The following is a 12,630-nucleotide window of genomic DNA, read 5'->3' as shown; positions in this document are numbered from 1 at the left end:
CCAACCTAAAAACCATAAATTTTACTCCCCCGCTACTAACTTGTCCGGCATTTCGAAACTGTTGGTGTAATACATTCATATCCCCAGAAGCGGCTTAAATTATGGAAAGTAAGTTGGCTTCCTTCACCAATTGCCTACTTTAAGCACCAATCCTCAACTAATTTGTAATCCTTTGCTTAGGCGACGGATGCTCCAGCGACATCCATATCTCAAGTCAAGAAGATATTATCAACCTCAATTGCTCCTGCGATGATGCTCACAACGATCAAATTTACATCACTAATTTCACCGGCGAGCTTGATTACCCGCATTGCTCGAACTTACAAACTATTGATATCCGTGGTAGCCCTGGGTTGAAAAAAATAAGCTTCCCTGACCTGAATCGCCTAGGCGAGCTCCTGATACACGATGCTACGGAGCTCGAAAATATTTCATTACCATATCTGTACCCAAACTCCCCCGGATATATTGATCCCTATTTTGATTTGCTCGGTGCACCGAATTTGAAGAATGTCACCTTCGGAGACATTACTGTTTTCTCAGAGCTCAATCTAGCCAGCCGACACATATATGAATACTCATTTTCCAATATAACCTCAATTACTGCTCTGGTGGTGTGTTATGACTATCACTTTGAAAACCTCCGGTCGGTGGTGACCTTGCAAATCGCAGGAAATTATAACCAGTACTTTGAAATGTTGCGAATGTTCTCGAACATAACATCACTCCAAACCCTGACATTGACCGACGTCGGAGGAAACATATATTTCGGTAACTCTTTGCTAGTTAATAACTCTCTAATAATAGAGAATTGTTACAGTAATGTTATCGGATATCTACCTATCTATGATATCAAGAAGATTGATTCTGTTGGGTCTGATCTACGGGCAAGCAACAATACAGTTACCGAGTTAAATTTTCGCCAATTGACAACTGTGAGCGGGGATATCTCTATTTACAATAATACGAATTGCACATTAAATTTAAACCAACTTTCGGATGTTGCATCATTATCTTTAGTCGATAATGTCAATACTACCTTGCCTTGGTTTCCCCGGCTACAAAGAGCCAGCAATATTCACATTCGAGGGTATATTGATACGTAAGCTAGGCGCTATATTTTCTCATGTATCAAATGCATTGCTAAAACGTGTCCAGTTCTCCCGGCCCTAATATTTTCCCAGCTTTGACAGCAGTATCGGGAAATGTCACCATAGAAGCATGGAACGACGACTTCAACTGTTCAAAGCTTGTGGACCAATACCAAAGCGGCCTCATTCATAACCTGGCATGCAATGGGACCAACAACATAACTGAAACCAATACGGGAAGCTCTCCAGGCAATACCTCGCCAGAGTTATCTCAAGGGGCGTGGGCTGGTATCGGAGTAGGCATAGGAGTATTTGTTATAGGCACCGTTACCGGCATGGTTTGGCTTCTTCTACGACTCAAACGGTGGAAAAATGAGCTTATTGAAAGAATAAGACAACGAGAAGCCTTACAAGAACATCATAGGAATAGCCTAGAGATGAACCATGAACCGCCGAATCTGAACCTCCTATTGGAAAGTGACGGTACGGGAATCATCCGGGAAAAGCCCGACGACCACCTTCGCGAGGCTGGTGGTAGAGCGATCATTGCTGAGCATCCAGACGATCATATACGTGAACTACCGGTGCCACCGGCAGAGCTAGAAGGGGCACCAAACGCGGGGAGAAGGACGTGAAAGATGGAAGCGGTGAATAATAAGGAAATATATCGCAAGCAAGAGTTTCACTAAGAACACACGGTACGAAAGAACGGGCGGTTTTTTCGGGTTCCGTAGTCGGCGTATGCGTTAGGTTTCTGTCTCGTTCAAATACAATTATACCAGCGAATTTTATACGTCCATAATAGCGTGAAATAGTACCGTAGACACGAATGAGATATACTCTAGCATGGGGATATGGTACAACTTGGAATTGACAATACTGGTACTGGCGGTACCTAGGTAGTAGCGCGTCTCCTGATACCCCTAGTGATGAGAACATAGCAGCCCACGCTCATTATTACGTATCACTAAATATTACATTATAAGACTAGCTGTACCTATCAACCGTGGTAGCACTTGTAAAAGTTTAATTTAATATAATAGCGATACCCCCACCCCCCTTTATAAAATTTTCGGAGGTAGGTATAGTGATCTAGCCTGTGAGCTGTACTTATAATCATGGCACGAATTGAAAAATAATAGTGTGCAGAAGAGTAAATCTATAAACGCCTGTCCCTATGCTAAGCTACATGCGACCGAACCCTCTCCATTTATACATGCTAAAGGCTCCCGCGTGGTAATCACCACCGGGATTTCTAAACCACCTGGGCCATAAGACCGCCTGGGCTACTGAATCAACCACCCGGGTTATGTAAATTCTATCGCTGATAAGCCGTCATATATGCATTTTCCCTGACAAGATAGATGCCTGAACCCGCAAGCCACCCCTTAACTCTCCCTCCCCTCTATTCAACAAGTTCGAGACCCAATGCCTCGAGATCAGCGCCTCGCTTATTTCCAGTGGCACTGGACGAAGGAGCTCCTGTTCTTGGCGCCGGTGTGGGTCATCAAGCCGCAGAAGGTCACATCGACCTTGCCGGTCTTCTTGTTCATCGCGGAGACGTTGACGACGACACGGTCTGGGCCTGGGTCGTCGGGGCGGGCGCCGACGTAGACCTTGTTGTTCTGGAGGATGGGGAACTCGTAGAGCGGGCCCTTGCACTTGCTCTCGAAGTTCTTGATCTCCTTGCCGCGGTTGTGGAAGACGTGGGGGTACTTCCCGTTGCCGATCTTCTTGTTGCGGGTCTCGAGCTTGCCGGCCTGCTCGCCGGCGTCGTGCATGCGCGCGGTGTTGTAGGTGTGCTTGGCGCAGGTGGCGCTGCGGGGGAAGCCGCGGTAGGTGAACTTGGGACGGACGGCGCGGTCCTCGAGGGATCGGTCCTCGAGTATTCCCTCGATCTCGCGGATGTCGATGGAGTCTTCTAGATTACCAATCTCGACGATGTCCTCGACTGGGACGACTAGAGAGCTCCCGAGGGAGAAGAAAAGAGCGGCGGTAAGGAATGCAACTGGCTTCATTGTGAAGACCTTTTTCGAAATGAATGTGATAAATAAATAAGAAACGATTGAAAGATGCCTTTGAGTGTCGGCTGTTGGTTGTTGATTGTGTTGAAGGTAAGGGAGGACGATGTGTGACCTTTATATATTATACATGTCGAATAGTCAGGTCACTTCGTGTTTGTCTTTGAGCCTCCTAGCATCACACTACATCCACTTGGAAGATATTCCATCTGGCTCGGCATCATCACCAAAATAGAACCTACTCGCCTGTACGACCAATGAGAAGTTATGATCAGATCAATGATTGACGATAATCCTATGCCAATGTGTATAACTACCAGGGCATATGTTTGCATATTATTAATTTGGCTTATACCGTTTCACTATTCAGTATTTGGTGATGTCGTTGGTGCCGGTGGGAAATGTATAGACCTTGTAGAGATGACCGAAAATAGGCATTGGGTAGCATAACTGCGATGGGTTTAAGCTGTAGATGGAAGTTGGGAATTTCTATAAGGCTTAACGATGGCGCAGGCCAGCATAAACGGAAGGAGCTTGATTGACTTTTGCAATATATTGTAAACTTCCAATCTTTCTTTATTTTCAGCTTGCCTAGACCTAAGCTTGCCTAGCGCGATGCGGATCAGGAGGCTCAGGAGGCTCAGCTGTGTTACCCACACGATTTAAGCTTGGCGCATGCCCTTCTACGTTAGAGTGCTCTTTTGTTAATAAGGCTTAAACACTGCCCTATCGTATAAGTTGATATGATGCTCCTCTAATCTAGATCCTACGAATCCTCCCTTTCCCTAGTATTGCGGCACCTGAGACCTAGCGGACAATCTGGTGTATTCAAACAGGTATTGCAGAGTTTACTACATGCATACCTGTCTTAAAAGACACGTGATTATTAAATTGTTCAAGCAGCACAGCCTTTGTAGAGTCTCCCTTTTTAAGTTATCGCGGCTGACTTTTTCTTGGGTTTTCGTGTCCCATCATTCGCATCTCCAACTCAAAACTTCTTATCAGCTAACTACTTCTTGTGAAATGGCACCGTCAATCGATTCATTCTTTGACAAAAAAATTGCAGATCGATGGGGCCCGACGCGAAATGAGTGAGCTTTCGTCGTCTTTACCCTTACCTTAAGGCTAGCTAATCACCGATAGGGTGAATGCTCTCCGCGAGCTTCTCCGAGGGAATATCAACCACGAGGAAGCAGCTACGAGATTTACAAGCGATATTGCTGCATCTCGCAGTGCTGATGTGGCCAGCGGATCTCTATGGGGTATATGGATGCTGCTCCAGGAGACAGCAAAAAAGTTTCCCGAGCACCATGTTAAGGTAAACTGTCACCACTAAGACGGTCTTCTTTTCTTTTCTGAATCTGACCGTTTGAAGTTGGTCAAATTGGTCGATGCTATCCGGCAGCTTCCAGACCTTGTCATCAAGGGAGAAACAGCCGTCAAGTGGCCTGAGCTTCCGAAATTGGCAGAAGTATGGGGAGAAAATGTTTATGACCGTGAGTGATAAGTCTTGCGCCCACTTACCTGTAGAGAGTTAACTTCGATAGGGGACGAACTGGCCTATTCCGAAGAGCATATAGCAGTGACCGCATTCACGGCCCAGCTTTGTGCCCGGCAGCTTGTCGATGCCAACGATTTTCTGTCGTGGGCAGTAAGGGATTTTTATGCTGCCTTTGAGCAGACCCCGGCAGAAGCTGCTGATGTTAAGGGAGACAACGTTCGACTATTGAACGCCAATGTGCCTATTGCGGCGCAATGGATCTTGCATGCCGGAGAGGTGATTTACAATTGCGAAGAGAGTTTTAATCTCGAGTCGAGCGATGGCTTGTGGACGGGTAAGCCTGGATTTAGCTGGGGTAGGTGGAAGCTATGGAAGGAAAGGGCAGAATGGGTATCTGGCCTTGATAGGGTGGTAAGACAAGAGACGATAGATATCGCTAAGAAAATGGTGGAGAAAATGAGTCAGATCGAGAGTGAAGACGCCTGATGGAAAGTATATAAAGGTGAGCAACTTGGCTTGATGAAGGAATCTATAGAAGTGTTAGCGTGTTGAATTGATTTTAATGGTATAATATTCTTGATGTAGAAGTTGTTATCAGATGAAATGTATCGCATTCCATGGGACTTCTATATTCTTAAAATAGTGGGATGTCGGCAAAGTACAATTAGGTACTCCGACGTAAAGAGGTACCGACCTACATAAGCTGCCAAGCTGCTAGAGAGGTACGGTAGGGTGTATGTGAAGAAGTGACGTTAATTTAGCGCGTTACAGCTACAACACAGAAGGTGTCCCCAACTCTAATCAAGGGAACAACTGAACAATGAAAAACTATAAAATTCCCTGACGTAAGTTTGCGCCGGCTCGCTTGAACATCACAACTTCTTATCCTAGGGAACTTCGGCATTGCTGCAAAGATGCAACAGTTTGATAGACTCAATTTCTTATGAGCTGGCTACTTCCGTCCCTTCGATTTAACAATGGACACATCTAACTCGGGAGGTACGGATTCGAATAAATTAAGCTTCTACAGGATATTATTATACTTCACTTCGATTGACCAATTTATTAACTTGTTCTTGCTGTAGATATCTCCTGGACCTCTATTCCGACTCACCTACTCCTTGCTGAGCTATCAAAAAGACAGCATGGAAGTTCCTCATCCGATGCCGAAAAGCCAGCTTGTGGATCGGGCGAGCGAGGCGCATACAATACCGCGCTTCATGTCTTCGCTTTATTCCTAATACTTACACTAAGCACGCTCGGTAAGATGTCAAAGTTATAGCTACGTCTGAACTTCGTTAGTTTGGATTGGACATGCTAACTGGGGTTATGCGACGATTCGTAGCTTGCGGTTTTCCCCTCTTCTCCCGCCAGTCCTCTAAGAGTCGCCGAGCCAATACGATCGTATTCCTCAGCCAACACTTTGGCACAGGCGTCCTACTCGCAACCGCCTTTGTTCACCTTCTTCCGACTGCTTTCCTATCTTTGACCGACCCCTGTCTCCCCTATGCGTTCAGCGAGGGATACCAACCCATGGCGGGGTTGGTAGCTATGGTATCAGTTCTGGTTGTTGTGGCGTTGGAATCATACCTGACGACTAGGGGTGCTGGCCATTCGCATGGCCACGCGTGGGATGTGGATGATGATGAACCGCAGGAAGAGGACAAGAATACCGCGACTAATGGTGGATTGTCTGCAAGAAGAGTTGCGAGCCACAGGCCGACGGATATTGCGCTCGGTGATGTGAGCTCCAGTAGGGGTCTAATGGCAGATGTTTCCCCACTCCCAGAATCCACGCCGATCGTCGTATCGCCGCCGAATAAGAAACATTTCAACAACAACGATGACGGAGAGAACGATTCGGACGATAACGATGACGAAGATCTCGACCTTAATCTCAATGAGCTCGACCCCACTGCGGAAGACGACGCACAGCCTCTTGCCCATCATAACGGAGGCAACCATAGGAGGCGGCATTCTGAATCTGCCATTTCTCAAAGCCCGCTAACACCCGAAGAGCAGAAAAGACTAATGCTCCAGTGCATGTTACTAGAGGCCGGAATCCTATTTCATAGTGTCTTTATCGGTATGGCTGTGTCTGTTGCTACAGGACCCCCCTTCGTGGTGTTCCTGATCGCCATCGCATTCCACCAGACCTTTGAAGGCCTCGCCCTCGGATCTCGTATAGCCGCGATTCAATTCCCCCGGTCGTCCCTACGTCCCTGGCTAATGGTTTTGGCGTATGGGCTTACTACTCCCATCGGCCAGGCTATCGGGCTTGCCGTACATAGGTTGTACGACCCGCGTAGCCAGACAGGTTTGCTCATGGTCGGCTTTATGAACGCCATCTCGAGCGGCCTTCTGCTATTTGCGGGCTTGGTGCAGCTGCTTTCCGAGGACTTTCTCACCGAGAAAAGTTATAAGACGCTGAAAGGGAAGAAGAGAAGAAATGCTGGCTTGGCTGTGCTGGCGGGTGCTACACTTATGGCTCTCGTTGGTGCTTTTGCGTAAATCTAATTGATAGATTCCTGATTGTAAAATTTTGGCGTTTCCGGATAGGGGCTATCTAAAACAAGGAATGATATAGATGGCTACTAGGTAGATGATATCTTGCTACTTCGATCAAGGGTTAAGTCTAATTCTGGACTCGCCACGGTTACATGAAAAAAATATATACTTGGAGCTAATGTCAAAAAGTTGTCTTTCACTCGTCTGTTCTTTTTTATACATATGAATCCCGAAATATATTCTACTAATCTCAAGCACTTCAGACTGCTTTAGGTACCGCGGTTGCCCAAGGGTAGGTCGTCGACATCGGGGAACCGTAGCTACCCAGGTCATCGTAGTCCTTGGTGATAGTCTGGTTCTGGAGGACCTTGGTCACGAAAGGGAGCACGCTATTACTAGGATCGGAGTCAGCGTTTAAAGTTGATCGAGACGGATTAAGCCAGGAGAATAGGAGGATAGGAGGGACCACTTACAAGCCGCTCATATCGCAATGACCGCCACCACGAACAGACATCGCAATCTGGTCCGGAACGCCCAACCAGTCGTAAACGAGCTTGGCGGCCGGGTACACAACGACCGCAGTGCCCTTCGAGTTCGTAAACTGGTCACCAGTGCCTTGGTCAATAACAAGGGCGCGCGGCGCAATCGCAGCAGCGATAGTATGCGCGTCATACGGCAGGTTCTCCGCGTGGTTGACGAAGGTTCCTAGAGTACTGTCGGTCCACCACCCCGCGCCGCTCTTGCTGTTCTCGAGCGTCTCGTCCTGTCCGCTCAGCCCGTGGTATCGGTACGGGCCGAGCCCCTGCACGCCGCTGCTCATGGGCATCGTCAGCGTGATGCGCTTGTCGAGTAGCCCGGCCGCGAGGGCTGCTTTACCGAGACGCGAGCACCCGGTTACGCCGACGCGGGCGCTGTCGATTTCGGGGACGGTGGCGTTAAGCGCGTCTAGCACGCGGTGGAAGCCCCAGGCCCATGCCGTGAGGACGCCTGAAAGGGGGTGGGTGTATGCGTTAGTCTTGGGATTTATTCGTAATAAATAAATAGCAGGTATAGGATAGGATAGCTTCAATTCGTACCGATGTCCCGGCCGTTGTAGATATCCCAGAACGCGCCCGTCTTGGAGTTGCTGTCGGCGGCGACGCGCGTGTAGTCGAAGCCGACGACGGCGATGCCGGCTTGCAGGTATGGCTGGTCGGTCATGCCGCCGATGTTGATGACGACGGGGGCGGGCTTCGTCGAGGGTAGTGCTAGCGTGGCGCTGAATTTGCCGGTCTTGCCGCCGGCTGTTACCTCGATGTTTACCGTGTTGCCGCTGCGCGTGGCTTTGACTGTTTCTTGCGAGTGGTCCGGGTAGTAGCCGTATCTACGGACGTGTTATTATAACATGGCACTTCTATTTCCCTCACAGCTAAAGGGGCTTCTTATCCCACAGGAGCGCATTTTTGCCGATGGACTTACTGGTATTCCTGCAGCATCTGAAGGAGCTCAGGCTGGCGGCATTGGTACCATTCCTCGGGTGTCTGGATCCTGTTCTTGCCCTTACCGGCCATCACATCGGACGCGAAGGATGGCTCGCTGCCGCCCTCGCTGTCGGTCGTCGTGTAAGCTAGCGGTAGCCAGGGGTCCGGGAGCGTCGTCTGCTTCGGCAGCTTTTCCCACGTGGGATAGTTTCCCGCCGACGGGACCGGCGCGCATTCTGCTGCTGCCGCCGTGGGCGTTGCGACTGGAGCCGGTGCAGTTGGGATAGCCGCTCCTAACCACGGGAGGGTCACTGCACCAATGATGGCGGCGCGCTTAGGGGAGGGCATGCTGGGCAATGGACCTTCGGTAATGGGCTCAGGTAGAATAAGTTGTAGGATCGAGAGCGCGGATTATGTCGAGGGCTCGTGGAGGCGACGAAGGACTAATATATGATCCTACACGCGGTAGCAGTGAGGTCACATCGGCTTGCCCCGGAACTTGGGCCTCCTTGCCGTACATCGATATTGCCGCTACCCCGAGACAACTAACCGGGTATTTCTGGTAGCATACCTAGTTAACTTATCCTCGAGGCTCATTGTCCAGGTGCAATAGTATGTTTTTATATAAACACCATTTTCCTCTTCTCTCTTTCTCCTGCTTACACTAGTCTTCCGACCATCTCCACACTACTGCGCCTTGTAGTTCACCATTTTTCCATATCGGATTTGGCATTCTCTGGCAATTAGTTTGACGGAGATGGTTGAGATGGGAAGGCTACGGGCTAGGATCTTTGAGGGGCTAGACCCTCCAGGGTGATTTCGAGACTTTAGCCGGCAAGTATAAACACAGCTCACCACTACCCCAAGGTATGGTCGGATTGATGCGGAGAAGCTATTTTTATCGGACTAGTGGTTATTGTGTATATTTTCAACCGAAGCGGTATACTACCTAATCTCATTCACCAGCGAAGTCCAGTACGGCCGTCGCCCCACATTTTCAGTATACAGCTGTTGTAAAATCTTTGCAGTATTAGTACCGCCTTTGTGTTACCTGCGGCACTTATACGAAAGGCGTGGAAATAATAAGTACAAGATATCTATCCGGAAGTGGCTATTTTTGGTCCGTTGTTAAGAACGAGGAATAACGGAGGTTGACCGATCCATCCCGGCCCCCACTTCGTTCCATCTTCCGTTCCCGTCCGGAAGTCTCCGGCACCGGATAATACATGTGTACCTACCTACATATCTATACTACCTCCTAAACATATACTACAACTCGTTTTATTAGTAATAGTAGGATTTCTCTCGCGTTATTACCATACACGGTTTGACACCTAGCATCGCCTAATGTATAATACGTAAATGTTCAAAAGTGAACGCGGGTTTAAAATCCGACAACAGATAAACACACGACGAAGAAAAGCCAAGTAAAAGGCCACGTCAACGCCCACGTAAGATATATGATTCCAACTTGCTATTAAATCATATAAAACTTTTAAAGCGCCTTAATTCCGTTATATACTATCGAGATCTACCTACCCGCTTTTTCTCCCGTTCTAAATTCCTACTTGCTGTGTGCCACCTCCCTTCCTACCTACCTACCCTTGATGTAAGCCAAAGGTAGGTATATAAGCTGTTTTAACACGTAGAACTAGCACGTACGACCATAGGATCTGGAAAATTCGGGATCCCGTCCGCTCTCCCCTAGACAAGCCGGATACCGCCGGATTAGTAGTTGGGTCGGTGACGACCAGCGAATCCCCGGTGTTGTACGTTTTTTTTTGCGATCTTTTTCTTTTTTTTTTTCGCCTCCCTTCCGTATTTATTCCCAACCCATGTTATTATGCATGCTTTTTAGATCGGGCATGTCGGAATCAAGTTATTGGACTGTGGCTAGTGGTGTGAGAGCTACGAGGGTGAGTGTGTAGTGTTGATTTGATGAGCGCGAAACTGGACGTGTAGTTTAATGGACTATGGTAACATATATCTAAGCCCTTGGGATTATTCTTATTCAGTTAGGTTCATAAAAGGGTTGCCTTAATTCAATTCAACGTTGTATGGATGTGTGGCTGAGGTACCTTGTTCAATTAGTTGCCATATCCTGCTGTATTTACGAATGACCCTTGGCCTATGATATTCACTTGCTTTATTTAGGAAATATGGACAATAGAATACCTAGGATTCTGATGTCGCTTATAGTAAGGCATGTAATTTATTAGGTAGTAGCTAATGGAATCAAGAGAATCCGTAATGCTTTAAAATACATAAACCAACAATGGGGGTAACAGGGGGGAAAGGGGATGGTTAAAAAAAAGGGGTACGTATCAATTTCCATCTCCTTCAATAATCGTATATACTGGTTGTACATGAGAGAACCTAAGTACTAAGCAAAGTTTTGCCAATCAACTAATACATCATGACCATAAGGAACCCCAAGTATCAGGCATAATCCACCATCCTCATCGCTGCTATTATTTAGGCAAGAACAATAGCATCCGTGATGGCGGCAACGCGGCGTATGCACCCCTTATCCCCTATAAAACACCAACGCTGCTGCTAAAATGCAACTATCACCAACCTTATCGTCGCCGTATCTGAGCAACACCCCTTGTGATTCCTGGAATAGGGACAATATTGTCGATTATTAAGATTAGGATTAGTATTCGGCTAATGATTACCTATGTGCTCTGCAGGTAGTAAGTACCCAAATAATTCCCCGAGTCACCATAGCTACGAGATCCACACCATCAACACCCCCCAACACTGCTCGTACGCAGAAAACACCATCCAGCACCTGGCAACAACGGCAGAACACTCCCCTCACCGCCCCCAGCAGAAAATATATAAACAAGTCCCTTCCCCCCAAGTTTCCAATTCCTTTCCTTCTCTTCCCCATGCCTCCCCGGCCCGCAGCCTTTCCTTTATTTCTTTTGTTTGTTTTTTCCAGCCCCTTTTGGGGTTTCTGCTGCGCAGTACCCGCACACGCGGGGAACCGACAAGTGTGTGCGCCGGTCGATTTTTGGAAACGCCTATTTTCACAATTCCACCGCACGTCTGTCGTGCGGCAATTTTTGGAAACACAAGCACCCCTTGGGTGAGTCGCAGACGCACATCTTTTTTTCGTTGATTCCGCGGCCTGGTGCCGTGAGTCGAGGAAGAACTTTGTCTGGTATGAGGGAATACGATGGGATGTGCCAGGTGGGTATGGTAAAGGAGGGTCTGTTACCTACATGTATGTAATGTTTATGGATTTGAAGGTAAAATAAACTATTTGGAGGTTTTCAACAATTGGATTTAATGCAAGGTAAATGTTTCGGAGGCTGTGATCGCAAAACGATGGTATTGTTATGTAGGTACGTGGCTACTATGTTCTGGAACTTCGCGATGGAGCTTTAGAAATAAGTTAAAACAACGTTATGTCATAAAATAGGTAAACGCTTTTAACTATTTAAATAACTTAATTAAAACTTAAAATTATATATATATTTAAGGTATAAAACTTTAATATATAAATAAAAATATAAAAAATTATAAATAATTAAATTATTTTTAAATTATATAAAGTTAATTAATTTAATATATTTTTTTAAATAAAATTATTAAATAAATTTAATTAAATTAATTTTAAATAATTTTTTTAATTTAATTTTATAAATTTAATATTTTAAAATAATTTTTTTTTAATTAAGTTTTTTCGTTTATTTAAAATATTTCGTTTTTTTTAAATTTTTTTATTTAAAATTTTAATTATTTTTTTATTTAATAATTTTTTAATATTTATTAAATTAATTTAATTTTAAAATTTTTTAAATTTATTTTTATTTAATATTTTAATTAAGTTATTAATTATTATATTTTTAAATTTAATATAATTAACGTTAATATATTTTTTTTTAATTTTTTATTATAATTAATAATTATATATATTTATATGTTTTAATTTAATTTTAAAGATTTTAATATTTTTATTTATTAATTTAATAATTTATTTATTATTATAATTAATAAAAATAATAAAATTATTTAATTTAATTTTTAATTTTTATATA

General features: G+C 45.5%; 5 protein-coding genes across 5 annotated transcripts; 3 read left to right on the top strand and 2 right to left on the bottom strand.

Moving 5' to 3' along the window:
• Positions 1–93: 93 nt before the first annotated feature.
• On the top strand, positions 94–1,726 carry F5Y00DRAFT_274734 (uncharacterized protein; the record flags this gene model as incomplete). Its single annotated transcript, XM_048013412.1, has 3 exons — positions 94–108; positions 181–1,102; positions 1,159–1,726. The coding sequence occupies exons 1-3, from the start codon at positions 102–104 to the stop codon at positions 1,724–1,726; spliced, it is 1,497 nt and encodes a 498-aa protein (XP_047859853.1). The 5' UTR covers positions 94–101.
• A 511-nt stretch (positions 1,727–2,237) lies between these two features.
• F5Y00DRAFT_249878 (Ribonuclease/ribotoxin) lies at positions 2,238–3,650 on the bottom strand. Its single transcript, XM_048009658.1, has one exon. The coding sequence runs from the start codon at positions 3,107–3,109 to the stop codon at positions 2,543–2,545; it is 567 nt and encodes a 188-aa protein (XP_047859852.1). The 5' UTR covers positions 3,110–3,650; the 3' UTR covers positions 2,238–2,542.
• Positions 3,651–3,835: 185 nt separating this feature from the next.
• F5Y00DRAFT_249876 (uncharacterized protein) lies at positions 3,836–5,184 on the top strand. The gene is made up of 4 exons (XM_048009657.1): positions 3,836–4,203; positions 4,256–4,430; positions 4,488–4,608; positions 4,660–5,184. Exons 1-4 carry the CDS (start codon positions 3,968–3,970, stop codon positions 5,097–5,099), a joined length of 972 nt encoding a protein of 323 aa, XP_047859851.1. The 5' UTR covers positions 3,836–3,967; the 3' UTR covers positions 5,100–5,184.
• Positions 5,185–5,344: 160 nt separating this feature from the next.
• Positions 5,345–7,474, top strand: F5Y00DRAFT_220324 (Zinc/iron permease). The gene is made up of 3 exons (XM_048005648.1): positions 5,345–5,612; positions 5,699–5,875; positions 5,959–7,474. The coding sequence occupies exons 1-3, from the start codon at positions 5,591–5,593 to the stop codon at positions 7,122–7,124; spliced, it is 1,365 nt and encodes a 454-aa protein (XP_047859850.1). The 5' UTR covers positions 5,345–5,590; the 3' UTR covers positions 7,125–7,474.
• Positions 7,253–8,929, bottom strand: F5Y00DRAFT_274731 (carbohydrate esterase family 15 protein; the record flags this gene model as incomplete). Its single annotated transcript, XM_048013411.1, has 4 exons — positions 7,253–7,516; positions 7,595–8,108; positions 8,198–8,484; positions 8,580–8,929. The coding sequence occupies 4 exons, from the start codon at positions 8,927–8,929 to the stop codon at positions 7,381–7,383; spliced, it is 1,287 nt and encodes a 428-aa protein (XP_047859849.1). The 3' UTR covers positions 7,253–7,380.
• Positions 8,930–12,630: the final 3,701 nt, after the last annotated feature.

Source organism: Daldinia vernicosa (assembly GCF_022497035.1).
Source record: "Daldinia vernicosa strain CBS 139.73 unplaced genomic scaffold F5Y00scaffold_93, whole genome shotgun sequence".
Classification (NCBI taxonomy): domain Eukaryota; kingdom Fungi; phylum Ascomycota; class Sordariomycetes; order Xylariales; family Hypoxylaceae; genus Daldinia; species Daldinia vernicosa.
This window is presented reverse-complemented; position numbering and strand designations above follow the sequence as displayed.